Here is a 27,083-nt window from a genome sequence, read left to right as displayed (position 1 = left end):
AAAACCCAAAAAATTTAATCGAAACAGAACTGGATGTGCTTACCTATTCAATCGACAAATCTCGCAGCTGTGCCCACCGTCTTTCAAGATCGACTCCGACCACCTTTCTTCCCTTTCTATTTTTCGTGATAAGTTTTTACACACTTCTCTCTGTAATTTCGACACTTAGAAAATTTTGTTAAGGGTTGCTGTAACTGGAGGACGGAGGCAGAGATGTAAGTGAATTTGTCCGCTGACGAAACGGCGTCGTTTAAGTTAAGTTATAAGTTTTGCGGCGCTTCCCTATAAAACGCCACAATAGAATCTGATTCCCTAATTCACAGAACGACGCCGTATATTGTAATAATTGTGGCGTTTTTGACTAAAACGCCGGTAAAGGATACCTTTTGCGGCATTTTTATATAGAAACGCCGCTAAAACTCTCATTTTCTTTTTGTCTTACTTTTAAATAATTAATTACCAATTTATTTAACAAATAAATAATTACTAACTTATTTATTTGTTTATTTATTTATACCAATTTTAGTTTGGTCCTATATTTACAAATTAAATATTTAATAACTATATATATATCCATATATATTCATATATATCCATATATAAGTAAAAATATATACAATGGACGTTAATTTGGGTTAAATGTTTTGCCAGTTATAACTATTATTAATTATTAGTTATATTAACAAGTCTCAAATTATAAATTAACCTTGTAATCTTCATATTAACCATTCAATTTATATATGTAGCTACGTACATGCATAAAGTGATCATCTTATACCTATTATACTCAAAACTTATCTTAATATTAAATTTATTCTGGATATATATTTTACAAATATATAAGAACATATATATTTACCTCCAAAATTAATCAATCTAATATTAACCTATTAAGAAACCCTAAACCCCAGCCAAACCCCTAAAACATCTATAACCCTCAGTAAACCCTAAACCCTAATAATTAACCCTATACCCCTAAATTCACATAACCCCTAAAGCATAACCTAGCCACTAAACCCTAAACTATAAATAACAAACCTTAAATTCATATATACCGGCCCGTACTCCTTAGAATACCATGCATCGACCAAAAAATTCCCTAAATATTCTTTAATAATAAAAAATATAGTGAAAATCTATTAAAATATAATAACTTATATTTATATAGTTAAAAATATTGTATAAAGTTGAAATAAGGAAGCAATATTATCTTTATGACAAATTTTCGTATGAAGCTTCGAATGTCCTCTTAACAAATGGATGAAATTTGTTATAATAAACTTGGTACAACAAATTTTGTCTCTTTGTATAAAAAACAATTTTTATTATAAAATTTGGTATAGAAAATGCATTTTTTTCGATAATAAGTTCGTAAAGGATGAGGACACGGGTTAAATGGCCTTTAAAGAAACGGCGCCGCTTAAATTAATTTTAGGTCACATTTGCGGCGTTTGGCGTAAAAACGCCGCTATTGCATGCCTTTTGCGGCGCTACCGGAAAAAACGCCACTAACTTTTCAATTACAGAAAGAAACGGTGACGTTTTCACAAAATTGTAGACATATTTGCGGCGTTTTACCTTAAAACGCCACTAAATTTTCAATTACAGAAAGAAACGGTGACGTTTTCACAAAATTGTAGACATATTTGCGGCGTTTTCCCTTAAAACGCCACTAATAGAGTACACATTCAACTGAAACGACGCCGTTCTGACACAGTTTCAAGAATATTAGCGGCGCTTCCCTATAAAACGCCACAAGAGAAACTGATCCCTAACACGTAACGACGTCGTATTGATCCATATAAAACACGAACTTTAGCGGCGCTTAGCAAAAAATGCCGCTAAAGAACAGAGAATTAGTGGCGCTCAGATAAAAACGCCACTAATAATACGAGCATTAGCGGCGCTAAGACAAAAACGCCGCTAAAGAACAGAGAATTAGTGGCGCTCAGATAAAAACGCCACTAATGATACGAGCATTAGCGGCGCTTAGACAAAAACGCCGCTAAAGGTTTAAAAAATCGCAAAAACGACGTCGTTGGTTTTAGCCTTTTTGTGGCGCTTTACATAAAACGCCGCTAATACCTATTATTGGCAGCACTTGTTGGAAATCGCCGCTGATGGTCTACCTTTAGCGGCGCTTTGACTAAATCGCCGCTAATGCTCGATTTTTTGCGGCGCTTTTCTTTCAAACGCCGCTAAAAGTGCCGCTAAAGGCTTATTCTGGTGTAGTGTATTCTCATATTAACTCTCTGTTATATCTTAAGCCATCCCACATTATGTATAGTTTTTCATAATAATTCGATTTTAACTCTAAATTCATTTACTTAATATATTAATATATTTCAAGTGGATGTCAATGTGTCAATGGAAGTGATCACTTCCGCTAGCACATCGACAGGAAATATACTTGCCTTATTTGGAGTTGAAAATCTTTTTAACCAAATCACTTGGCAATGACTTAAATAATCTTGTGGGCGTGTGCTGAACCATATTTGAAGCTCAGATTAGATTGGATCAAGCAGCTGAATCCCATGAAATATAGAGATTGAATCGGGGCTGATTAGAAGACTTATCGTGAAGATCTTTGATTTATTTTGGACTTTATTAGGGCATTTGTAAATCCTTTTTATAAGGTTATTTTAGTGGGATAGTCATTGTAATTTATCTTTATCTTAGCAAGCCATTAACTCTTATATGTTAGAGGCTTATGTGCGTTAGGACTATGTATGGAGAGCACTTATTTGTTCAGTAAAGGACATTATTTGTAAGAGTGCACTTTAACTATAAAACTTCTTTGTGTTTCGTTTTACAAGCTAAGTTCTTAAAGAGAGAATTTAGTAGTGAGAGCTCTAATCTTTGAGGAACAAAAGTGATGATTTTACACTGGAATGAGTTAAATCTAGGTTCACTGGCTATATTTGTTTCAAAGATAGTGGATTCATCTCACTTAGATAGGCTCCATAAATGTAAGGAAACCGAACTGAGTAATCAATTTATTGCCTCTTGTATATGTGATTTATTGATGAAAATAAACTATTAAAAAAGTAGGAAATATATTGTAATAATCTTAACAGTCATCTCTTATAAATGACTTAGAAGTCTTTAGAAAACATGTCTGATTCATTATATAATATGGAAATGCAAATGCTAGAAAACATTACACTTTTATTTTTGAAAATTACATAACCTCGTCATTTTAGTATATGGTCAAGTAGTAAGCCGAAGTCATCGTTGGTTTCAATTTATGGTGAAAAATCATCCTCCACCGTTACCATACCCTGAACCGTACCCAGACCCACTTCCATAGCCCGAACCATTGCCTTCACCTCCACCTCCGCCTCCTCCACCTCCACTGCCACCACCTCCTCCTCCACCTCTACCACTTCCACTTCCACTTCCACTCCCACTCCCACTTCCGTATCCGGACCCTGATCCATATCCTGACCCTCCTCCATGACCACCACCTCCGCCACCACCACCTCCACTACCACCACCTCCTCCTCCACCTCTACCTCTACCACCTCCACTTCCATATCCAGACCCACTTCCATATCCAGATCCAGACCCATATCCCGACCCACCTCCGTTGCCACCACCTCCACCACCGCCACCTCCGCTGCCACCACCACCTCCTCCACCACTTCCTATCCCACCACCAGACCCATGCCCTGATCCAGATCCTGACCCATACCCAGAGCCACTGCCTGATCCAGAGCCGCCGCCTCCTCCACCGCCACCCCCACCCCCACCACCTCCCTTTCCTAGCCTAGCAGCAAAAGCTAAATCTGCAAGGAGTAAAGCCAGGAATGCAGCACCAATAACCCTTGAACTTCCCATATTGAAACTGCACTTAGACAATCACTCAAAAGCAAGCTTTAAAATCTACGTAAAACAAGCTTTGTTGGTTGAGAAAAAAAGTTCAGGCGATGCACTCTATTTATAGTTGTTACCAATCAAATAAGAAACAATAAAAAAGAAAAACTAGAAAATGAATAGTTTAAATCTCTCCAAGTCATCTCAAAATTCTGTCACGAAAGCAATGTTTAGAAGAGAAAGTGCGGTTGGTATTGGGAATGTCGCCTTCGTGTGCATGCTTTGTATGTCCTTTTTGACTTCAAGGTTTCTTTATTAAGAACAATTCATATCAAACCGTGGGGAGAACTTAGCTCTTAAATAAATAATATATAATCAAAATGAAACGTAAAAGATACCATCCCTGTTCCTTCAACAAGTGACCACCAAAGTGTCAAAAACTGTATGTATGTCCTTGGGGGTTTTTATTTTTTTTTTATTTTTTTCATTCTAGGATTATCATTTGGTTTTGTCTTTGAGAACCAAGTTTTAGTGGCAAATACAATCCAATTTCCATCAACTAATAAGGAATTTTTCATTCTAGAATTGCCATGATTTTGACTTTCAAAATCCATTCTCTTTATCTTTCATGTCCAATAGTTTTCTCTCACCCATATGCTCTTATCATTCAAAAACAATACCCATGGTTGGAATGATTAAATATTTATAAATTGTAATTTTATTTATTATTAAAATATTAATAGAAATATTTTTAATAATATATCAATAATATTATTTCTAATTTAAAATTAGTATTGTTAAATTTTATTATTAAAACAAAATCGCAGTATTAAATAACTTATTTGTTTATAGTTTCTTACTTCTATAAGATTTTATAATATATATCCTAAAAAACATTAATTTAAAGTAAAAATCCTATATATTTGAATGTAAAAATCCTAGATTTTTATATTAGTGTTTGCATTTTTAATATGTTTATTTTAGGAAAGCATACATCATATATATATATATGATAATGATTTAAGACATTATATGTATCAAATAAAACATTTTGTTACAACTAAATTTCCTGCATTATGTATGTTTGGTTTTTCAAAGAGGGAGATTATTGAAAAATATGGAAAAATGTATTTGAGTGCTAAGGAAATGCCTACTCTCTAGTCACTGGAATTGTTTGAGACCGTTTTCATATTTGAAATGTTGACAATTTATTGAACAGTATTTATGGATGGTGTTAAGTATATGGATGATATGTATTTCATCAATGAAGATCATATCAGTTGGGGAAACATATTTTAGAGATTGGATTATTATATTCGTGTTCACTTTGTATTTTATTATTATATTGTATTCAACTTATTCTATTGATGTTTTATCGGGATGTATATAGATATTCTATATAATTGAGAGGCTTGAATAGGTTATTGTACCGAGAAAATTAAGCATTTAATTTGTCTTTGTGAGGAACCTTATTTTATGAGTGCATACTGATAGTAAAACCCTTTGTGTTGTGGTTTTGCTTGTTAAATTTATAGGAGTGAATTTAGTGGTGAGAGCATCATTCTTCAAGGTACAAGGGTGAAGAACTAGTCATGGGTGTGTTGTAGATTAGGATCACTTGTTGTAAGTATTGAAGATAGTGGATATTTCACAATGAGCTAGGCTCTGCAAATGCAGGAAAAGCGAATTGCGTAAACAATTTTTGCATCTTTTGTTTGTTTACTGTTTTACTTTCCGTGGTGAAAGAGTCCCCACTCCCTTGCCATTCCTTCACAGTGTGTAGCTTTTATCTTAGCAACATTTTAAAAGCTTCAAAGAAAAACGCACATTAAACTTCTGTTATTAACTTAACGGTTGGGTGACTAAAAAATCTAATTTCGAAAGCTTTAGTGACTCAATCGAAAAATTTTGTAGTTAGGTGAGCAAAGTAGAATCACTCTCATAGTTGAGTGACCATTTGCCCTAAAAACACCAATTCCGAAGTAATTGGTTTGACAATTTTTTTAACGTGCTACCTGTTTTATTTTTGGTCCAATGTTGATACATTTACTTGACAAAAGTTGTGCATTTTGGTACTTGAAAATAATAATTTTAACCTATTAATGTTTAATTCAGGTTTTAGAGTTGATTTGATAAAAAAAATAAGTTTAATGCATAATTTATAACTAAAAGTTTAGGAATTTATAATGAATAAGTATAACCCATGCATAGGACGGGATTAAATTAGATCAAAATTATCGTTTTCCAACAAAAATATAGGAGCAATTATTTTGCGAGATGGTGCCTTAGCCTTGTTGGCTTCATTATGGCATTGGTCTCGTATTTAAGCAAAATTGAGATAAAAAATTCAACATGTTTTAAATTCAAAAGCCTCATAATCTATCAAATGGATCAACAATTAAACAGCCCTAAATTACATATTCAAATTCAATGTGTTGATACTACGAGTCAATAAAGAGGTAAGCAAAAAGTTGGAGTTGAAATCTAAGAAAGGGAGAAAGGAGAAGAAGAGGAAGGAGGCTTTTTAAGTGGCTAAGGGTTGCTCAAGGAAGAAGAGAGGATACTTGATTCCTCGTGTGTTGGGGTAGGACTAAGTAAGAATGTTTGAAAATTTTAAAAATCAAAAATCGATTTGGATTGAGGTGTTTGAATCATTTATGGAATACAAGTTTAAAAACTACAGTTACCGGAAATCAAACTATACTTTTATTTAATTTTTAATAATTTTAAATTTTTATGGTATAAAAATAAATATTTTAAATTTAAAAATTCTTAAAAAAATGATTGTTTTATAGAATATTTATTAAAAAATTTAAAATTTGTCAAATAAAATTTAAAAGTCATAAAGTAAAGCTCATTGAACCTGATTGAACTGAACCGATATCACTCCTATGTTGAGGTAGATATAGCGGAGGTTGCTTGTACGGACAGTTTGGTGGCAAATTCGTTATATATCAATTTGTCACCATACATGATACTGTTTGTTCTTACTCTGACATTCTTCTTAATGAATTTGTACAAAATTATTATGCGTTGATGATCCTTGAATAGTCCTCTCGAAGAATCTGTGGAGGCATGCTTGAGCTCCTCGTTCTACCATGTATCCTTGATAGAAAAGGGGTATAACAGTGACATAATACAAAGAAAAAAAAAGTACATGCTTGTATCATATTTATATTATTTTTATATAATTTTTTACATGTTAATAACTGTTTTAAATAAATCTTAACAAATTTGTACATTTGTCTCATGTGCATGTTACTTTTTTTCATATCTTAATTTATCTTATATTTTGCAGAATTTGTTACAATAATTTAAAATATAAACTTCGATTGGGCATTAGTTTAATTGGCATTGTTGTTATTGTAGCAATTAAAAATATGTGGGTTCAAGCGTGTTAAAACATATTTTTTATTCGATTTAAGGGTTAGGGAGGAGTTATGAGTAGAAGTAGAAATTGGTAAAAATAAATAAATATGAACACATAAGGTTTAGAATTCAATAGTTAATTGAAGTTTAACTTGGTTGGTATTAGTATTGTTGTCAATATAAGAGCTTGTGGGTTTGAACATGTTAAAACGTGTCTATCCTTTTATGTAAGGGTTGAAAATTTTAGATATTAAAATTTTTCTAAAATTTTCGAAGAGATTAAGAAAATCTATAACAACTACTTGAACTTTTACAATTTTTGAACAGTGTTATTTGTATATAAGTTTATAAGTGATAAAATCAAGAGAAATAAAAAATTTCCAATTCTTTTGTTAATCAAATATTATATTGTAAAGTATATTAATATACACTTACTAATGTTGGATATGATACATTTTAGTAACCATAAACATGCATGATAGAAATATACTACATGAAAAATAAATGAATAATCACTAACATGACATAAATATATAAACATTTAAAAAGTTGTATAAATATAATTAAGCACGAAAATCATGTTCAGAAACTATATTGTGAGTTGAAGCTTGTAAAGTTGTGATTTGTTGGTGGAAATGGTGGTGATGTGGCCTTTGGTGCTAAGAGCTGTGTCAATGAGGTATTCATTTGACGCTTATCATGGGCTTGTTTGGGTTTTGGTGCTTTTTCTTGAGCAGGTGAATTGTGTTGGGATCGAATTTAAGAATGGTTTGTCAATGTCATGTGGCCGATGCTCTCACCATGGCTGGTGTCTCCTTTTATAAAGCTTGGTCCTTCTTTGTCTTTGACCTGCTGTTGTGGGCTTTGTTTTTTATTGTCTTGTTTATATTTGGCGATGATGCTAGTACTTTAAGTAATATAACCTTGTTTAAAAACAATGCAAAGTTGAATTTCGTGTGTTGATTTGATGATCAAGATATTTATTTGACCTGAATTCAAGTCACATTGTTATTAGGATTTTGACCTTCTCTTAATGCAAAGCTTTGTCTTAATTTGAAGTAATTACCGACATTTAGAAATCCATACAAAAGAGTACAAGTCCTTTAGAAATGCATGCGGTAGTGATAGGTAGACATAGAACTTTTATTCCGAAAATTGCAAAATCCTAAATGTTTTAATGCATTGCTAACTAATTAAGAAGTTTGAATTTATGGTGAGTAATCATCATCTCCACTACTACCATAACCTGACCCACTTCCATATCCTGAACCACTTCCATAACCTGAACCATTGCCTCCACCACCTCCTCCTCCACCTCCACCTCCACCTCCACCACCTCCTCCTCCACCTCTACCACCACCACTTCCGTATCCAGACCCACTTCCGTATCCGGATCCGGACCCATATCCTGAGCCTCCTCCATTGCCACCACCTCCACCACCACCACCTCCTCTACCGCCACCACCACCACCACCACCTCCTATCCCACCACCAGACCCATACCCTGATCCAGATCCTGACCCATACCCAGACCCACTACCAGATCCAGAGCTGCCACCACCTCCACCTCCACCTCCGCCCCCACCACCCCCTCCACCTCCTCCACTACCATAAGCTCCCGAACCATATCCTGAGCCACTTCCGGAACCATACCCTGAACCATATCCAGAACCTGAGCCTAAACCATTGGCACCACCTCCACCACTTCCTCCTCCTCCTCCTCCTCCAGCACCACCTCCCTTTCCTACAGCCTTAAATGACCTAGCAGCAAAAGCTAAATCCACAAGGAGCAAAACCAAGAATAAAGCACCAATAACCCTGCAACTTCCCATACTCAAACCTCACTTACGCAAAAAGCTCAATGCAAATCTTAAAGTCTACTGGAAACAAGCTTAGTTGATTGAGAAAAAAGTTAAGGCAAAGCTTTCTATTTATAGGCGTCACGAATCAAATAAAAAAAAACTTGAAATTAATAATATAAATCCCTCCAATCCAAAGTTAGCTGAAATTCTAGTAGCTTCTGCCACGAAAAGAACGTTGCTATGATGATTATATGTGAAAGGAAATTGATTTGCTCTAGCTAGGAACTGTTAGTGGTGTGGGTGGTGATGGCGATGGCGGTGGACTTATGCCTTCTTCTGCATGCAGTTTAGTATAAAGTTCTTTATTCTTTTGTCTTTAGGTTTTTTATTCATAACAACCCACTATGTGGCTAAAATGTTCTATTTTTATACCAAAATTATCTTTTGACTTTCATATGAAGTGCATGTACTTCCATGATCATCAAATCATATATAATTATACCTCATCTTTGAATGTTATGATTTTGCTATTACTCATTTCTGCAGAAGAATATATGAGTTATATTAATTGGATCCACATGCAATTTCATTTTCTTTTAATTATATATAATTTTAATTTAACGACAATCTCATCGCTTGGAGCAAAATCAATGGATAACATAAATTTATATATTTTCGAATATTCTATTTATATTTTGTTGTTTTTGATATAGCAATTTTTTTGAACAATAATCTCATTATAGGTTGTTATCATATATATCTATTCTCTTTCATACAATGTTTAGCACTATACATAGTCTCTCCCCAACCTTTAAATAGGAGGACAATGCGTTTTAGCTATTCAAATCTACGTCCTCCCACACTGACAACAATATCAATGCCAATCAAATTAAGACTCAATCGAAAATATTTATCAAAATTTTATATCCAAAGAATAACATTTTGTAATTCAGACCTCAAATCCAAATAGCAATATAAATTGTTACAATCGCAAAAATTAAAAATAACAATTACACATATTTAAATTCAAATGTTACAAATCCGATCCACTCCGTTCATAATCGCTTACAATCACAAAAAGTTTAAACAAATTATTCTACTGTTTTAACATGCTTATTCTTTATTTCAAGTCTCAACCTCTAAATTTATGTTACATTGATCTTTCAATGATAATTCTCACGTCTTTAACATAGCAGGATGAGTGATAGAATGAGCTATTGAAGCTATGATTGCTGCAGGAAGAATACTTTTGGTAAAAAAAATTGAATTTAATTAGAAAGATGGATACAATAATATAAATAATATTTAAATGAAATTTGTTATAGCTTCGGACATGTGGCAGTACGATAGATCATCCGAGAAATACCTGCAAATATCCCTTTGTTCACTACCAATCGACTAGTCATCAGAGGACTGAAGGCTCGAATCGCCAAAGTATTGATAGCCCGGAAGGCCTAGTTCTAGTCAACCTCCCATTTTTCCTAGAAAGGATCAACCATCCTTGCAAGTTGGCAATCAGCTTCAATCAGAAAGTTCTCATACAACAGCTAGCTACCCATCCTTGATTGAAAGTTCTTACTTACAGGGCAGTTGCTCTTCTGTTGAGAACGTGATTACTTAGGCCACCAACTCAACACCACAACTTAGAAGGAATGATAGAATGTGTCTCATCAGAGACATCATTCCCATGCATTCCACAATGATGGTCTAATAGCAAGGTCACCACATTTTCACCAGCAAACACAAAACCTCTCCCATAAATACCCCACAACATGGTGAAGAAAAGATTAACCCTCCAACATCTTAGACCCTATACTGTTTCTTTGCACCCTCAGCCTCCTTGTTCACTTATCATCTCCAACTCTCCGCCTTATAGGGTGAACCAACAATCCTTAGCACCTCCACATCCTCCTCTGTGTCTCCTCCCTTGTTGATTTCCAATATCGACAAAATTATTTAATTTATTTCTATACAGTATTGCATTATTTTTGTTTATCTATATTTATATTAAGCTTTTGATTGAGTTAGCGTTATGAGTATTAAGAAAATATCTTTTTATGTAAGTTACTTTTCAAAAAGAATGTAAAAAGTAAGTTATATTATTATTAGAGTGTTTTAGTCATTTTATATTTTATATCCTTTTAATAAATATATTTATTATATAATTTTCTTTCAGCCACATCATAAATATTGTATCATAATCTAAAGATGTTGCATTCAATTTTTTTATATAAAAATTGAAGCTTTATCAATCTACTTTAATCTCAAAATCTCCAACCAACCACTCTTTAAAAATATGTTAAAACTATTACTAATCTTAATATTAGAGTCAGGATAATGTCTCCTTTTGTATCTACACTTTTTATAAAATATTCAATGTAGCATTTAAACTAACCATTTATGTATTATTATGATACTTGGAGTTAACATTGTTAGTAAATGATAAGCCAGTTAATGAAAACTCTACACGTAATTTTTTTAAACCATTTTGTTTTATTTAGTTTTTTCACATAATGCTATATTATCTATATAAAATTGATGATTTGAAGAAAAGAAGTCCACGTATCAAATTTTCATTAGTTGGTTTAGCATTTGCTAACGTTGTTAACAACATGTACCATAATAATACACAGATTGATAATTCAATTACATATTAGACATTTTCAAATTACAGATAACTCCAAATATGATGTTATCCTTATCATTTAAGTCATAAATATTCTAAAAAATTGAAAATAAATATAACAAATATCTTAATTATTTTTATTAGGTATATTTATAATTAATATTAGAGTTTGTGACACTTATAATGTGAGTGAAAAATAATAAATTTTATATTTAAATGGATACTTTAATTTTTTATTGTTTAAATAATAAGTTTTAATGTTTAAAACATGGTATATCTACTCAAAAATTTAGAGCAAATATTAGAAAGTGCCTAATAGCTGTAATGCATTAAATATAGTAGGAAATTGAGTCTAGGCTTCCCCATGGTGTTGGATGAATGAGAATGATAGGATAGAAGAATGGCATGATTGGGTTGAAAGCAAATGGCAAGCAAGCATGCTTAGAAAATGGAGGCATGTTGGTAGCCAAGCAAAGTAGTAGAAACTAAAATGCCATCTGTCAATCTAAACGTATATTTTAAGTAAGAAGACAACTCCACTATCAAATTCTAAGGTGGGGGGGGGGATTTGGGTAGGTGAGTTAGTGGGTATGATATATTTGTGGCTTTGAATTTTTAGTATAATTTAATATTGATAGAGGAGTTTTTTAATTTTATAAACATGAGAAATTATTATATTTTTAATTAATATTTAAATATTAAAAATAAAATAAACAAGATAAATGATGATTTCTTAGCTTTTGTAGTTTTTGGTTTTAATAATTCATGTACTATGTGTTAGTATTGTATATGGATAGCCTCTTCCCAACTCATAAATAAGAGAATAATGCGCCGCAGCGCACTTGAACCCACGTTCTCTTACATTGGAAACAATGTCCATATCAATCGAACTATGACTCAATAAAATTATATTTTTAAAAGGGTTAGTTTTAGTTTTTATATTTACATTCTGTTTGTGTTATTTTTTATTATATTATATTATAATTATTTTAATTTAGGTTCTTTTACTGGATTACAATATTATTTGAAGTTGCCCAGAAGCAATGATGAAAGGATAACTCGTCCATATTCCATCAGAGGAACCAAAGTTGTAAGTTATATAAAATGTTAAGTATTAGAATGAGGGTGTTTCACGCCGTATAGGATGTAAAGAGTTTGTAGATTGAGAGCGATTTATAATATGAGTGGTGCGGAGTCGTTAAGTTGATAATTTCAGACAATTTTAGAGTTCAGTAGAGGGTAGAGTGCGGGTTTTTTACAATAATATCATAAAAAAATAAAAAAATAATCAAAATATTATAAATTTTTTTTATTTACCAAAATATTATAATTATTTTTATTATTTACAAAAATATATAAAAAAACCAAAAAAAAACCTGCAAAAAGCTAAAAAAGCTGATCAGGCCAATGACATTGGCGGCACCAATGGTGCCAAAGCCATTGGCGGCACCAATGCCATAATAGGGGGGGTCGGTGGTGGGGGGGAAGGAGAGGGAAAGAAAGAAAGAAAGGAAGGAAGGAAGGAGAGGAAAGAAAGAAAAAGAAGGAAAGAAAAGGAAATGAGAAGAGAAAAAAAAAGGAAAGAAGAAGAAGAGGAAAGGAGAAGAAAAAAGAAAGAAAAGGAAAGGAGAAGAGAAAAAAAAAAGAAGAAGAGGGAAGGAAGGAAAGAAAAAAAAAAGAAAAAAAAAGGTAATTTTTTTTATAAATTTAATTTTTTTTGTAATATTTGTGTGTTAAAAATTTATGTTATGTACATTGTAAGTATTTTATTATTTTATTTAGCATATATATTTTATGAAATATATTTAGAATGAAAAAATTAATGGTACGTACATTGTATGTTGATTAGGGATTTTTTTTTATGAAATTTACTTATGAAGTTGAAATTAGTTATTTTAGGAAAATAGCATTAAAAGTAAAATAATAAAGAAATATGTTTAAGAAAACATAAAATACGAAAAGAAAAAACAAAAATTGTATATTCACCGAAAATAATAAAATGCGAAAAAAATACGAAAAATGTACATGTACTAAATTTCAAACATAATAAATTGAAATAATGTAAAATTATAAAATTAAAAATTACGATATTTTTTAAAATAATAAAATGCGGATAAAAAAATACGAACAAATGGCCGAAGTAAGAGTGTATTAGTAAATTTTTTAAAAAAAATCAGAAATAATTAATACAAATAATTGAAACAAAATGTACTGAAATAATATAAAATATGAAAATATGAAAACAATATATTTTTATTTAAAGTAATAAAAATTGGGAAAATAATAATACGAGCAAAGGGTAGGAAAAAGGTTTTTTCGGGTTTTTTACCAAAATATTACAAAAAAATAAAAAAAATACCAAAATATTATAAACATTTTTTATTTACCAAAATAATAGAGGAAAAAAAAAGAGAGTGATGGAGGGGAATAAAAAAGCGGCACCAATGGAGAGGAATAAAAAGGCGGCACCAATATGTGGCTAATTGCCTTTTAATCCCTCCTTATTTATTATTTTATTTTATTCCCCTTCAAGACACTAAATTAATAAATTTCAAACGTTATGCACTGAAATAATGTAAAATTATAAAAGACTAAGTTTATGAGATTTTTTAAAATAATAAAATGCGGAGAAAAAAATACGAACAAATGGCGGAAGTAAGAGTGTATTACTAACTTTTTTAAAATTCAGAAATAATTAATACAAAATATTTCAAAGAAAATGTACCGAAATAATATAAAATAATAAAATACGAGAATAATATATTTTTATTTAAAGTAATAAAAATCGAGAAAATAATACGAGCAAAGGGCAGGGGTAAGGGTTATTTTCTTACACCAAACTAATTTCAAACATTATGCACTGAAATAATGTAAAATTATAAAATTAGAAATTATGAAATTTTTTAAAGGAATAAAATGCGGAGAAAAAAATACAAATAAATGGCCGAAGTAAGATTATTTTACTAAATTTTTTTTCAACTTGCAGGCATCGCAATGGCTGGATTGGTTAGAAACGATGAACACATATCTGATGCGGCTAATAACGAGGTATGATTTTTTATTTGTTAATCACGAGTTCTATTTATTTAAAAAGGATATACGCAGTATATACAAATAAATTATATTATCGTAATATTTTTTCTGTAATTTAACACTATCAGGACTCGTTCCGAGTATTAAGGGGCCGTGTGAGTGTTTTAAAGAAAGCACCGGATGCACGATTGATGGCGTACTTGGAGCTAGCCGGATTTGGGTCAGTAGCATTGATCCGGTCCTCCGACTTGCGCTTTGATTTATTATCTGCGCTAGTGGAGCGGTGGCGCCCGGAGACCCACACTTTCCATTTTCCTTGCGGGGAGTACACGGTTGCCTTGGAGGATGTTGCATTGCAGTTTGGGCTCCCAATTAACGGGAGTCCCGTAACGGGAGTGTCTTTATTTACGGATCCGGCTGCACTTTGTTATCAGCTCCTAGGAGACTCGCCAGGGGACAGTGAGTCATATTTTTTCGGCTTAAAATTTACATGATTGAAAGCCAAAATTGGACAATTATCAGCGACCGCCACTGAAGGTGAGTTGATGTGCGTTGCTCGAGCGTACATCATGCATATGCTAGGGGCAGTACTCATGCCTGATGCAAACGGCGACAGTGTGCATTTGATGTACTTGCCCCTGCTAGCTGATTTGTCCACTGCTAGGTCGTATAGTTGGGGTTCCGCCATCCTAGCAATGCTGTACCGGGAGCTTTGTCGGGCGACAAAGCCGGATGTGCGCGACATTGGCGGATGCCTCATACTGCTACAGTCATGGGCGCTTTATCGGCTGCCCTTTTTGGCATCCGTTAGTCACCAACCGTATCTGTATTCACTGCCACTCAGGTGATAAAATATAAATTGTCATTATTTGTAGTCATAATATATTGACTAATGTTACCAACCCTAAACCCTATAATATTTTTTGTAGGTGGACTACTCGTCCAAGCATCGGGAAGTCGTATGATGTCTCAATATACCGCCTCATGATTGAACAGCATGCCCGGGAAGAGGTAACCTGCTATTTTAATATTCATGACATCTATTCTATTTCTATATCTTACTCACATGTTATGGCTCTAACTCGTTACAATGTTATTAATCGTACAGTTTATATGGATGCCATACCAAAGGCCAGAAATTACAAATGTTGTACCCTCGTCTGCATACGTTGATTCCCACATATGGTGCACTAATGCACCAATTATCAATTTCAATGTAGTCGAGTGGTATCACGGAGACTGTGTGCTACGGCAGTTTGGATGCATCCAACCTATCCTAGAGCCGCCGTGCCAGTTGGGGGAAGTTCACGGCATGACAAAGAGAGGAAGATTTCAATTGGATTGGGGAATTCAGCACCGGAAATTTGTGGCACTGTGGAACGATAGATTGCGTCGAGTACCTCAGATGGTTATGGCTACCAACCCGCAACCATCATTAGAGTATATACAATGGTATTATGGTTGCGGGAAGCCATATTTACTTGGAGGTCAATCGACTGTAATCCCCCGGAACGTGCAGCAAGTTGGGGGATAGGACGCAGGGAGCCCAGTGGATCCAGATCCGATGGCATATTATCCTCTGCAACCAGCAGAGCTCGAGCAGGAGCCCCAGCCAGATCCTGAACAGTCAGGGTCAAATGTGGATTCACATGGCTATCGTTTGGATTTGGCGGTCGGGCACTATTTTTCGAGCTTCGCAGAGGGCGAATATGCCTACGAGTATGAACTGTTTGGATCCTACCCGCCGCAGTACGATATGCCCGACCCGTCTGACCCGTATCCGCAGCACCATGGGACTTATTCCGGTTCAAGTTCGTCGGCGGCGAACGAGCCACAGGACTTTTCCTCTATGTACGCCACACCCCCATCTGCGCCGGATGATGATGTTGGTCGTTACCCTAGACGTTATCGTCGACCTCCGCGTAGGTATACCCCTAGGAGAACACCATCGAACCATCAATTTTAGGGGTTTAATGCACTTTTTGTATAAATTTAATATTTCTAATTTAATTTTTTTTCTTACTTTTGAATTTTTTTGTATAAATAGAAATTATTTTATTTATTCTTGGCATTAAAGCTGAATCCAATTATGAATGCCTCAATTTTCGATATAATTTTAAGCATTCCAAATGCGCACATGATATTTTATAACTTAATTTGAATACAATTTGGATACAATTTAAGCGTAAGCATAAGCCGAATAATAAAAATTATTTCAAATCAATTATACTTTTTATGACAATATGCATAAAAATTTTACAGCATTGGATCAATTCCGACCCGATCCGGACGACTGTCCAACATGAAAGTTTCGGTTAGGGCATTTATTTCGACTATGACCAATTAACCTGCATATTCCACAACGCTTTCCGTCTGGTTTCTCCCTAATGTCCATCTTATTACGGATTCTGCTTGACTGCGGACGACCCCTTAAATTCTTCCGTAGCCCTCTGTCTGAGAGAAGCTCGAAAGTCATTGGCGGCACCTCCCACGTACATAGGTCAGGCAAGACGGGGAACTCATTCTCCCAGACACGCAATGTGCACTCCAGCGTGTACACATCATCGACATATTGTTCAGCATCAAGGTTGACTTTAGCACACGCTGCCACGACATGCGCACAGGGATAATGAAGTGTTTCAAACCTCCTGCACTCGCACCGTCTATTCCGGAGATCAACTCCGTATGACCTAGTTGGTATACCAGGTCGACGACTGATGGTCTCAATAACTCGAAATGTTTCCAGTCGTCGTGAATATATTTCCATGTTCATTGACCTCGCTAACCGATGGTTTACGACCATTGCATCCCTGACATGATCGACAAACACATGTCCCGCCTGAATCTGGTCGACTTGCGCCTGACCCATTCTTGGCATCAAAGTAGCCAGCCTGTAGAAAGTAGCAGAAAATACTAATGCAATCGAAAGATGACGTGTTTTCAACAAGACATCGTTGATCCCCTCCACTAAGTTTGTGGTCATTTGGCCATAACGAAAGCCCTCGTCAAAATTTTAAGCCCACTGCCACGGCTCCATTGTGCCCAACCATTGTCGGAAAGATGTGTTTGTCTGCCCCTCCATGTCACTCTCAAGTCGGATCATTCTTTGCCGAAAAATATGTGGCTCTAACTCGTACGCTGCATACGTATTAAGGAAAAATAAGTTCTAGTAAGTCGATAACATCAAACATTACAACTTATATTGAAAAGATAAGATTATCATTTACCCATTGCCATGACTTGTCTCTTCCAGTCTGCATTCTTATAATCTTTATGGAAATTAGACGCAATGTGACGAATGCAGTAAACGGATCTCCACGGCACACCGGAACGCCTAATAGCTGCAATTAAACCCTTCCCTCTATCGGAGATGATGCAAATGTTATCGTTTCTAATAACATACCTCCGCAGATTTGTGAAGAAGAATTTCCAAGACTCCATGTTTTCTTTATCTACTATAACAAATGCTATCGGGAGTACGTTTCTGTTACCGTCTTGAGCAACTGCAGCAAGTAGGATCTGTGTATATTTTCCATACAGCCAGGTCCCATCCACCTGCACAAGTGGCTTGCAGTGGGGAAATGCCCGCAATATGGCCTTAATATGAAAAATCCGATGGAAAATCATCTTTGCCGGCTGTAACTGATCATCCGGGCCGTAATATGGCCTTGTTTGCAACTCAATCACAGTCCTCGGTACGTACTCTCGTATAGCAGCTATCCAACCTTGAAACTCGTTAGACGACGGATCGTAATCCCCATACAGTTGCTCCATCGCCATCTGTTTAGCTATCCATGCCTTCCGATATGAGACTCGATACTGGAATCGTGCTTGCATTTCGACAATCAGCACCGAAACTTTAATGGTCGGCGTGTCCTTCACCATTGGCATGATACACGTACAAATAGTTTTCGAATCAAGTTTTCCATGATCTTCTGTCATACGTGTTGATGTGCATGTATGAGGACCAACAAATTTTCGTATCTCCCACATCTGAGAACTTCTAATTAATGCAGCTCGTACCCGCCAATTGCAGCCTTCCGCTGCCTTCTAACACTCCCCAACATATATTGTCGGAGTAGACACGGAGACTTTATAATCCACCAATATATTCATGTTGTACTGTTTAATGGCATATACGCACTCTTCTTTACAGCTGAATCTCTGGCCTATGAATAACTCATCATCATCAGATGTTACGGCCAGCCCGTGAGGATGAACTATTTCAGGGTACTCCGGGAACTCAGCTACATACGCTGCGTCAGGGTCTATGATTGACATGTGTGGCCCAGGATTATTGTGTATCAAAATACGCGCATCTGCTCCCCGACCGAAGAAGCGTTAATGTATTCATCATCAATATCATCATGTACATCGTCTACATCGGATCACCGTCACTATCGACCTCTTCATCCCAATGATCGCCACCACCTTCTTCTTCGCCAGCACCTTCTTCTTCACCACCAACCATATCAACATCGGGTGTAATATTCAGGTTGATACTAATCCCACCCATAGATGATTCACTATCAACATATAATATTGGAGCCACCATCCACGGTTCTTCAGCCCCGTCTTCTTCATCAAATGCATTAACATCTTTATTTTGCTCAATATCGACTAACTCAGCAAATAAGTGAATCGGTGCATTCTTCTCACTCCCATTCCCCCAGTAGAGATCGACTATTGTCTCCACGTCTTCGTCGTCTACAAGTTCCATTTCGACGAATTTGACCGGATTTGTCGAAACTGAAAACTTGTAAAAAATTTTTGATATCCTTCTCTCACAACGTCTAAGTATTTTTGCATTAATCCTTGCCTTTATTTCATCGAACGATACATTTCTATTAAATCTCATTGCTATTTGTCGTCGACATTCAAATACACTTCCAACACTTGTTGTCAAGATGACTCCATCGAAATAAACACATACAAGAAACTCAGCATCCATCTTCAATATTTAATCTGTAAAAAAACAAAATCTCATAAAAATTCTCGAACGGTAAATAAATTACTAATCCTAATAACTAACACAATAATAATATTAATAATTTTATACTCAAAATAATACACACTAAAATTATTAATTAGGGTTTTACTAAAAATAATAACTAACTAACTATAATAATAATACTAGTTTTTTACTAACTAGTTTATATTGGTAAATAAAAATAATAACTAACAATAATAATAATACTAAAAAAATTTTGATATCCTTCTCTCACAACGTCTAAGTATTTTTGCATTAATCCTTGCCTTTATTTCATCGAACGATACATTTCTATTAAATCTCATTGCTATTTGTTGTCGACATTCAAATACACTTCCAACACTTGTTGTCAAGATGACTCCATCGAAATAAACACATACAAGAAACTTAGCATCCATCTTCAATATTTAATCTGTAAAAAAAACAAAATCTCATAAAAATTCTCGAACGGTAAATAAATTACTAATCCTAATAACTAACACAATAATAATATTAATAATTTTATACTCAAAATAATACACACTAAAATTATTAATTAGGGTTTTACTAAAAATAATAACTAACTAACTATAATAATAATACTAGTTTTTTACTAACTAGTTTATATTGGTAAATAAAAATAATAACTAACAATAATAATAATACTAGTTTTTTACTAACAATAATACTACTAAGTTACATTTTAATACATTAATAACATCTTAATACTAACAACAACAACAGTAATAATAATAATAATAATAATACTAACTAAAACTATCAATTTGAGTTTTATTAATCTTAATAACTAACCTAAAACAAAAAATATTACAAAATATACAAAACAATAACAACAATATAATCAATTATTTTTTAAAAATACCTTCTTTTTCTCTTCTCTTTCTCTCTTTTTCTCTTCTTTTTCGCAGCACCTCTTTTTCTTCTTTTTTTCTTCTGATTTTTCTCCCTTCAGTTGGGCAGAGGCCGTGTTTATAACACGTGTAGTGCCGCCAATGCCTTTGGCACCATTGGTGCCGCCAATGGTTTTGGCACCTTTGGTGCCGCCAATGCCATTGGTCTGATCAGGCTTTTTGCAGCTTTTTGCAGGTTTTTTTTTGTTTTTTTATATATTTTGGTAAATAATAAAAATAATTATAATATTTTGGTAAATAAAAAATTTATAATATTTTGGTTATTTTTTATTTTTTATAATATTATTGTAAAAAACCCGTAGAGTGCAGATGACCTCTTTCTTCTTAGGTGGTGAAAAGATATTTATAGAAGAAGAGTAGTTGAATGTGTATCCTAGTCATTAACTTTCCATTGTTGTAATTTAGTGCATTTAGTGTAGTTATTTTTATTAGGAATGCATGTAATTTTTTTCGAATAGATTGTTTAATAAAATTTCATCATTTACATTCTTATCTTTTGTATATGTCTTATATGATTTTTGCAAGAAAAACAAAATGTTTCAAGAAAATATTAACTCACTGATTACCTAATGTTTAACTAATATTAAGTTGTATCATATGGTCAGATCATGATGCAAAATGAACACTTATATTAGTAGGTATATTTTGTCCTTGGTAAAATTATATATCTCCATTTATGTCCTTTACACTTTTAGGTATTTAGGCTTTTAGTCCTTTAACTTTTTGAATTTACACTTTAACCCCTCAACTTTTAAATATTCACACTTTGACCCCATCACTTTTCACTTCTTCACAGTTTATTCAATACCTTGAATTTATATCTTACAATATAATACTTGTTTCAACTTTCTCTAGTATCCAATACCTTTCACCACTAACACTGATGTACCTTATTTTATTTACTCGATAAATCAATTATACACTTTCCGAGTATGACACTTTACAAATTTAGTATGATGATTTTAGGGGCGTTATAGTTTTTTAACTCAAAAACTTCACTAGATCCATGATTTTCAACAAATTAAAAAACATGTGACACATGCACGGATGGGGTAAAATTTATTAAATTTTATTCATCGAAGCTACCAATTTTCAAGTTTGGAAAATCAATTAACTTGTGATGACTTTTTGGATGAAATCCAAGCATTTCTAAGTTGATATGTCTTAATAACGTTCAAAGATATATCTCTAAGCTTCACAACTCAATTCCAATTTTGGGAGCTTGAGTGATGTGAGTCTTAAGGCCCAATTTTAGACCCATGAAAATGATGGGCTCACACTACCTCAAGGTCCAACAACAATGTCAAAGGTTAATCACATCAAACCAAGATTCAATCAAAGACAATATGAGAGGATGAATCTTTTCAAGGAAACAAGAAATGATAAATGCACGGAATAGGTGAAATTTATTAAAGATTCAACCAAGCTGTCAGTCTTCAAAATGAAAAGATTAGTCAACTTGAGACAAATTTTTGGATAGGATCCAGAAATTTATGAGCTTAGATGTCTGCATAGAGCTTGAAAATCCTCTTGTCTTCGAAATGCACTTTTAATCACTCGATTTCGAGTCTAGGAGCTCAAGTTATGACCCATTTAGTGAAGATTGCACGAGCTGAATTTTTGAACAAGATTATGACGGGAATTACAAGTTTCGAGCTTTCAATTCGAGTTTAAATCATATTGGGTTCGGTTTTTAGGCTTAATTTTTATTATATATGAGTCCAATATTGTATTTATTAGGTTTTATTATTTTTATTATTTATTTATTTTGAATTGTGGATATTGTTTAATTATTTTTAGTTGTTTAGGAGTTTTTGTTTCTTAGTCAAACAAGAAAGTTTAGTTTAAAACTATTTGTTTAGATTAATTAAAGTTTCAGTATACTTCAAATTTGTATTTGAATGTATTTAGCTAGCCTATATAAAGACTTTTCCATTGCTCATTAATGAGACAATTGTTTTTGTCGTAACCATTTTTTTGATAACGGTCGACTTTGATTTTTGAAAACAAAAACGAACATGGGAGTCGCCACCAATCCTTTTTTATGACGTGTGATCGGATCACCTCATAATTTGATTGTTTTAATAAGATGTTTTGATTTACTAAAACAACGATTTTGGTCTATGAAATTCGAGAAAATGGGTTCGGGTGTCGATTACGTACGATGAAGGATTAGCACCCTCGATACGCCCAAAATTGGTACCTAGTTGATTAATTAGTGTCTTAGTGTCGAAAATTAAAAATCTTGTAAAGGTTAAAAAACGATCCTTTTTTAAAATATTGAAAATTGAAAATTTTTTAGAGAAGGGCGTATTTCACGTTAATCGGGAAAAAAATTATGTCCCGTAAGTTAGGACACAATGTCTTAAATTCTCGAAACGAGAATAAACACCGGAAAAGTTATTTATTTTGAAAGGTATTTGATTATCCCAATTTTAAAAAGAAATCATAGCCCGTAAGTTAGAACACGATTTTTTTTATTCCCGAGAATATTTTAATTAAAATTTCATGCTAGAAAAACATTCCGCTATTTGGATTTATTAAGAAACTCAAAACTCCGTAAGTTAGGGAACGACTTTTCGAATCTCCAAAATACGAAATATTACTTTTTGTTAAACATTTTTACATACTTGGATAAAAGTTAATGTAATATTCAATAATAACATACGATAGATGATAAAATATTATAAAAATAATGATGTAATTACAAGGATGAATTCAACATTAGTAAACAAGTCATGATAAATAAATAAAGCAATGAAACGGAAATGCATGATATAAAAATGGACTAACATAATATAAAAATGTTTAAACATGAGTGAAATAATGAGACCATACATAAAAAGGAACAAATTATAAACAAATGGATAAATAAGTGAATTTTAGTAGTAAGAAAGCGTTAACCTTACAAACTAACATATATATATATGTATAAAGCATATATATTACGAAAATATGCAGTTACCATGCTTAGGTGTTGGGTTTATATGTTAAGTTCCATGTTTAATTAGAATTTTGACTTGTATATAGATAGTAGTTTCCTTGTAATATAGCTTGATTATAGGCTTAATTATTTATACTTGTATGTATATATTCACGTCTAATAATCAATGAGAAAAAAAATCTTCTCTCTATTCTTTATATGGTATCAGAGCTTTCTTAGGCTATTGATTATCATTCTTATTAATCACATTCAAAACAGCCATGCCTAACAAAGAAAACTCATCAACGCAGTCTTCATCCAACCCCTCTCATTCTTTCTTTGTTCATCACTCCGATTAGCCTGGCCATTTACTTATTCCCATCAAACTAAATGGTGCTAACTATCAATCATGGAGTAAAGCCATGATCCATGCTTTTACTGCAAAAAACAAAATTGGCCTTATCGATGGATCCATTGAAGCTCCTTCACAAGACAAAAATCATGCAGAATTCACACTATGAAATCAGTGCAACAGTATGATTTTATCATGGTTAACGCACTCGATTGAACCGAATCTTGCCGAAGGCATAGTGCACGCAAAAACTGCACATCAAGTTTGGATTGATCTTCGACATCAATTTTCTCAAAAGAATGCACCAGCAATCTTTCAAGTCTAGAAACATGTCCGTAGCATCTTACTACATCAAACTGAAAATGCTATGGGATGAATCGGATACTTATCACAATCCATTCACCTGCAACTAAACCGCGTCACATCTGGAGCAACTTTAGGAAGATAGATTAATGCAATTTTTAATGGGACTTAATGAGTCATATAAAGCTGTTAGATCCAACATTCTCATGATGACGCCTCTTCCTAATGTACGGCAATCATATTCTCTGATTGTATAGGAAGAAACACAAAGACAACCTTCATTTGAACTAGTCAAGAACTTCATCATTGCTGCAGCTGTGTAAAACAAGGTGCAATTTTCCAAATCATCCTCTAAATTTTGTGATCATTGTCATAGATCTGGACATACTATCAATGAATGTTGTACCTTGAAATTTGATTGCAAATTCTGTGATAAACGTGGACATACTGAGGATCATTGTAGGCTGAAGAATGAAAGAGCAAATGGCAATTCTTCAAGCCAAATCCGCGGAGGAAATTGAAACAATAGAAAAGCTATCCCTCGAGTTAATCTTTCTGAAACTTCTCATGAAAAGGAGGAAAAGAAATCGAATAATCTTTAGGGATTTTTGGTTGAATATCTTCAACAAATAGCAAAGGCATTAGCCTCGATGGATCAAAGAACTTCTATTGGTAATGGTGATGTTTATGCAAACGCGACAAGTTTGTTTTCGATATCCAAAGCTTTTGCCAATTCAGCCATGTCAAACTCGTGGATCTTAGACAGTGGTGCTACTGACCACATGTCTTCGGATCTATATCATTTTAGATATAAAAAACCACCGATAGTACATTCAGTCAATATACCGAATGAAGTCACTGCTCCAATCACAAAAACCGAGAACAAAGAATTCAGTCCTGATATTACCCTTAAAAATGCCTTATGTGTTCCTACTTTTCATCTCAATTTAATCTCTGCCAGTAAACTTACTAGAGATTTGAATTGTCGCATTGTATTGCTTCCTGACTCATGTTTCTTGCGGGACTTGACGACGGGGAAGATGATTGGCTCGGGTATACAACATGGAGGTCTCTATCACATGATGCCTACGTATTCACCTGTTCACTATTTTCAAGCCTCTAACACACAAGATCTGTGGCATATGTGCCTCAACATCTATCCCATTCCCGTTTCAAATTAATTTCTCCTTTGTTATCCTTGAATAAGAAGTCTGTTGATTTTCATAATTACAGTGTTTGTCCTTTAGCAAAACAAACAAGACGATATTTTTCTATCAGTTCAATCACCACTAAAGTTCCTTTGGTCTTAATACACTGCGACGTGTGGGGGCTTCATAAAATTGCCACATATACAGGAGCTCGTTTCTTTCTCGCCATTGTAGATGATTACACACGTTGCACCTGGATTTTTTTAATGAGACACAGATCTGAAACTTAATATCTTTTATCAAAATTCATCTGTTTTGTCTATACACAGTTTGATACTTCCATTAAAATCCTAATAACTGATAATGGTACTGAGTTTAAGCCTTTTTAAAACCTTTCTTTATGACCACGGTATTGAGCTTCAAACTTCTTGTGTCAACACACCACAACAAAATGGTGTTGTTGAACAAAAACATCGTCACATCCTTAACGTGGCTCGTTCCCTTAAGTTCCAATCTAATGTTACCTTAACCTTTTGGGGCGATTGTGTCTTGACTGCTGTTTACCTAATAAATCGGCTCCCTATACCAGTTTTATCAAACCAAACACCATATGAGCGTTTATACAACAAACGTTCAAAACTTGACCATCTCAAAGTTTTTGGCTGTCAATGTTATGCCACCAATGTTTATTGTAAACTCAAATTTGATCCTCGAACTATCTCTTATGTTTTCCTCGGATATCCAAATGGATAAAAGGGATACAAACTCTATGATCCTACTATTCAAAAATTTTTTGTCAGCCGTGATGTACATTTTTGCGAAAATATTTTTCCTTTTTCTCAAAAAGCTTCATCACATTCACCAAACTCGCAGCCACAATTAATTTTGGATGCTGATCAGGTTTCTTTCCCAACAAGTCATGCCCCATCTGCTGAAAATCAGCCATCATTTAGTGACCCTTTACCACCGGACAATTCATCATCCTCGACCAGTCCACTATCCTTTACTCAGCCACCTAATATCACTTTATCATTACCATCCATTCCTCCTATTACCGCTGAAGAAATGCAACCACCTTCCGTAGCTCTACCTGATGACTAAACTCTCCGTAGGTCAATTCGAACTAAACAAACACCACGTTGGCATTAAGAGTATCTCATGTCATCTGAAGCCAATCACGCTGCCCCAAAAGCAAGTCTGATTCACAATACCAAGTATCCCATTACAAATTACTTGGCTCTTTCTAATTTCTCACCTAAACATCGAGTTTTTTAACTAACCTTACAACAGAGATTGAACCTAAATCTTATGAAGAAGCTGCACTTCACCCTCATTGGCAAAAAGCTATGGATATAGAATTACAAGCTTTGGAACGTAACCATACTTGGAGCATTTTTTCTCTTCCTACAGGACAAAAGCCTATCGGTTGCCGGTGGGTTCATAAAATAAAGTACAATTCTGATGGATCGATCGAACATTATAAAGCTCGTCTTGTTGCCAAAGGTTACATGCAAGTTGAAGGAATCAATTACCATGAAACATTCTCACCAACGGCAAAGTTAACTACACTTCGATGTCTTCTATCTGTTGCTTCTGCCCGAGGCTGGTATACTCATCAGTTAGATGTGCAAAACGCCTTTTTACATGGTGCATTACAAGAAGTTATTTACATGACTCTTCCACAGGGACTTCACCGTCTGGGGGAAATTTTGGTATGTCGGCTGAATAAATCCCTTTATGGACTCAAACAGGCTTCACATAATTGGTTCTTCACATTTTCTATCACTATAAAGCAAGCTGGTTATAAGCA

General features: G+C 34.0%; 2 protein-coding genes across 2 annotated transcripts; one reads left to right on the top strand and one right to left on the bottom strand.

Annotated features, from left to right (window-relative positions):
* Window positions 1-3,258: 3,258 nt before the first annotated feature.
* On the bottom strand, window positions 3,259-9,017 carry LOC107940457 (putative glycine-rich cell wall structural protein 1). The gene is made up of 2 exons (XM_041090687.1): window positions 8,689-9,017; window positions 3,259-3,847 (listed from the first exon to the last, which is right to left on the bottom strand). The coding sequence occupies exons 1-2, from the start codon at window positions 9,015-9,017 to the stop codon at window positions 3,259-3,261; spliced, it is 918 nt and encodes a 305-aa protein (XP_040946621.1).
* A 5,590-nt stretch (window positions 9,018-14,607) lies between these two features.
* Window positions 14,608-16,180, top strand: LOC107940459 (serine/threonine-protein phosphatase 7 long form homolog). Its single transcript, XM_016873889.1, has 5 exons — window positions 14,608-14,661; window positions 14,775-15,105; window positions 15,169-15,490; window positions 15,576-15,657; window positions 15,755-16,180. The coding sequence occupies exons 1-5, from the start codon at window positions 14,608-14,610 to the stop codon at window positions 16,178-16,180; spliced, it is 1,215 nt and encodes a 404-aa protein (XP_016729378.1).
* The last annotated feature ends 10,903 nt before the right edge of the window (window positions 16,181-27,083 follow it).

This window comes from Gossypium hirsutum, chromosome D04 (assembly GCF_007990345.1).
Source record: "Gossypium hirsutum isolate 1008001.06 chromosome D04, Gossypium_hirsutum_v2.1, whole genome shotgun sequence".
NCBI lineage: Eukaryota > Viridiplantae > Streptophyta > Magnoliopsida > Malvales > Malvaceae > Gossypium > Gossypium hirsutum.
The sequence above is the reverse complement of the archived record's forward strand: the minus strand, read 5'-3'. Positions and strand labels throughout refer to the sequence as shown.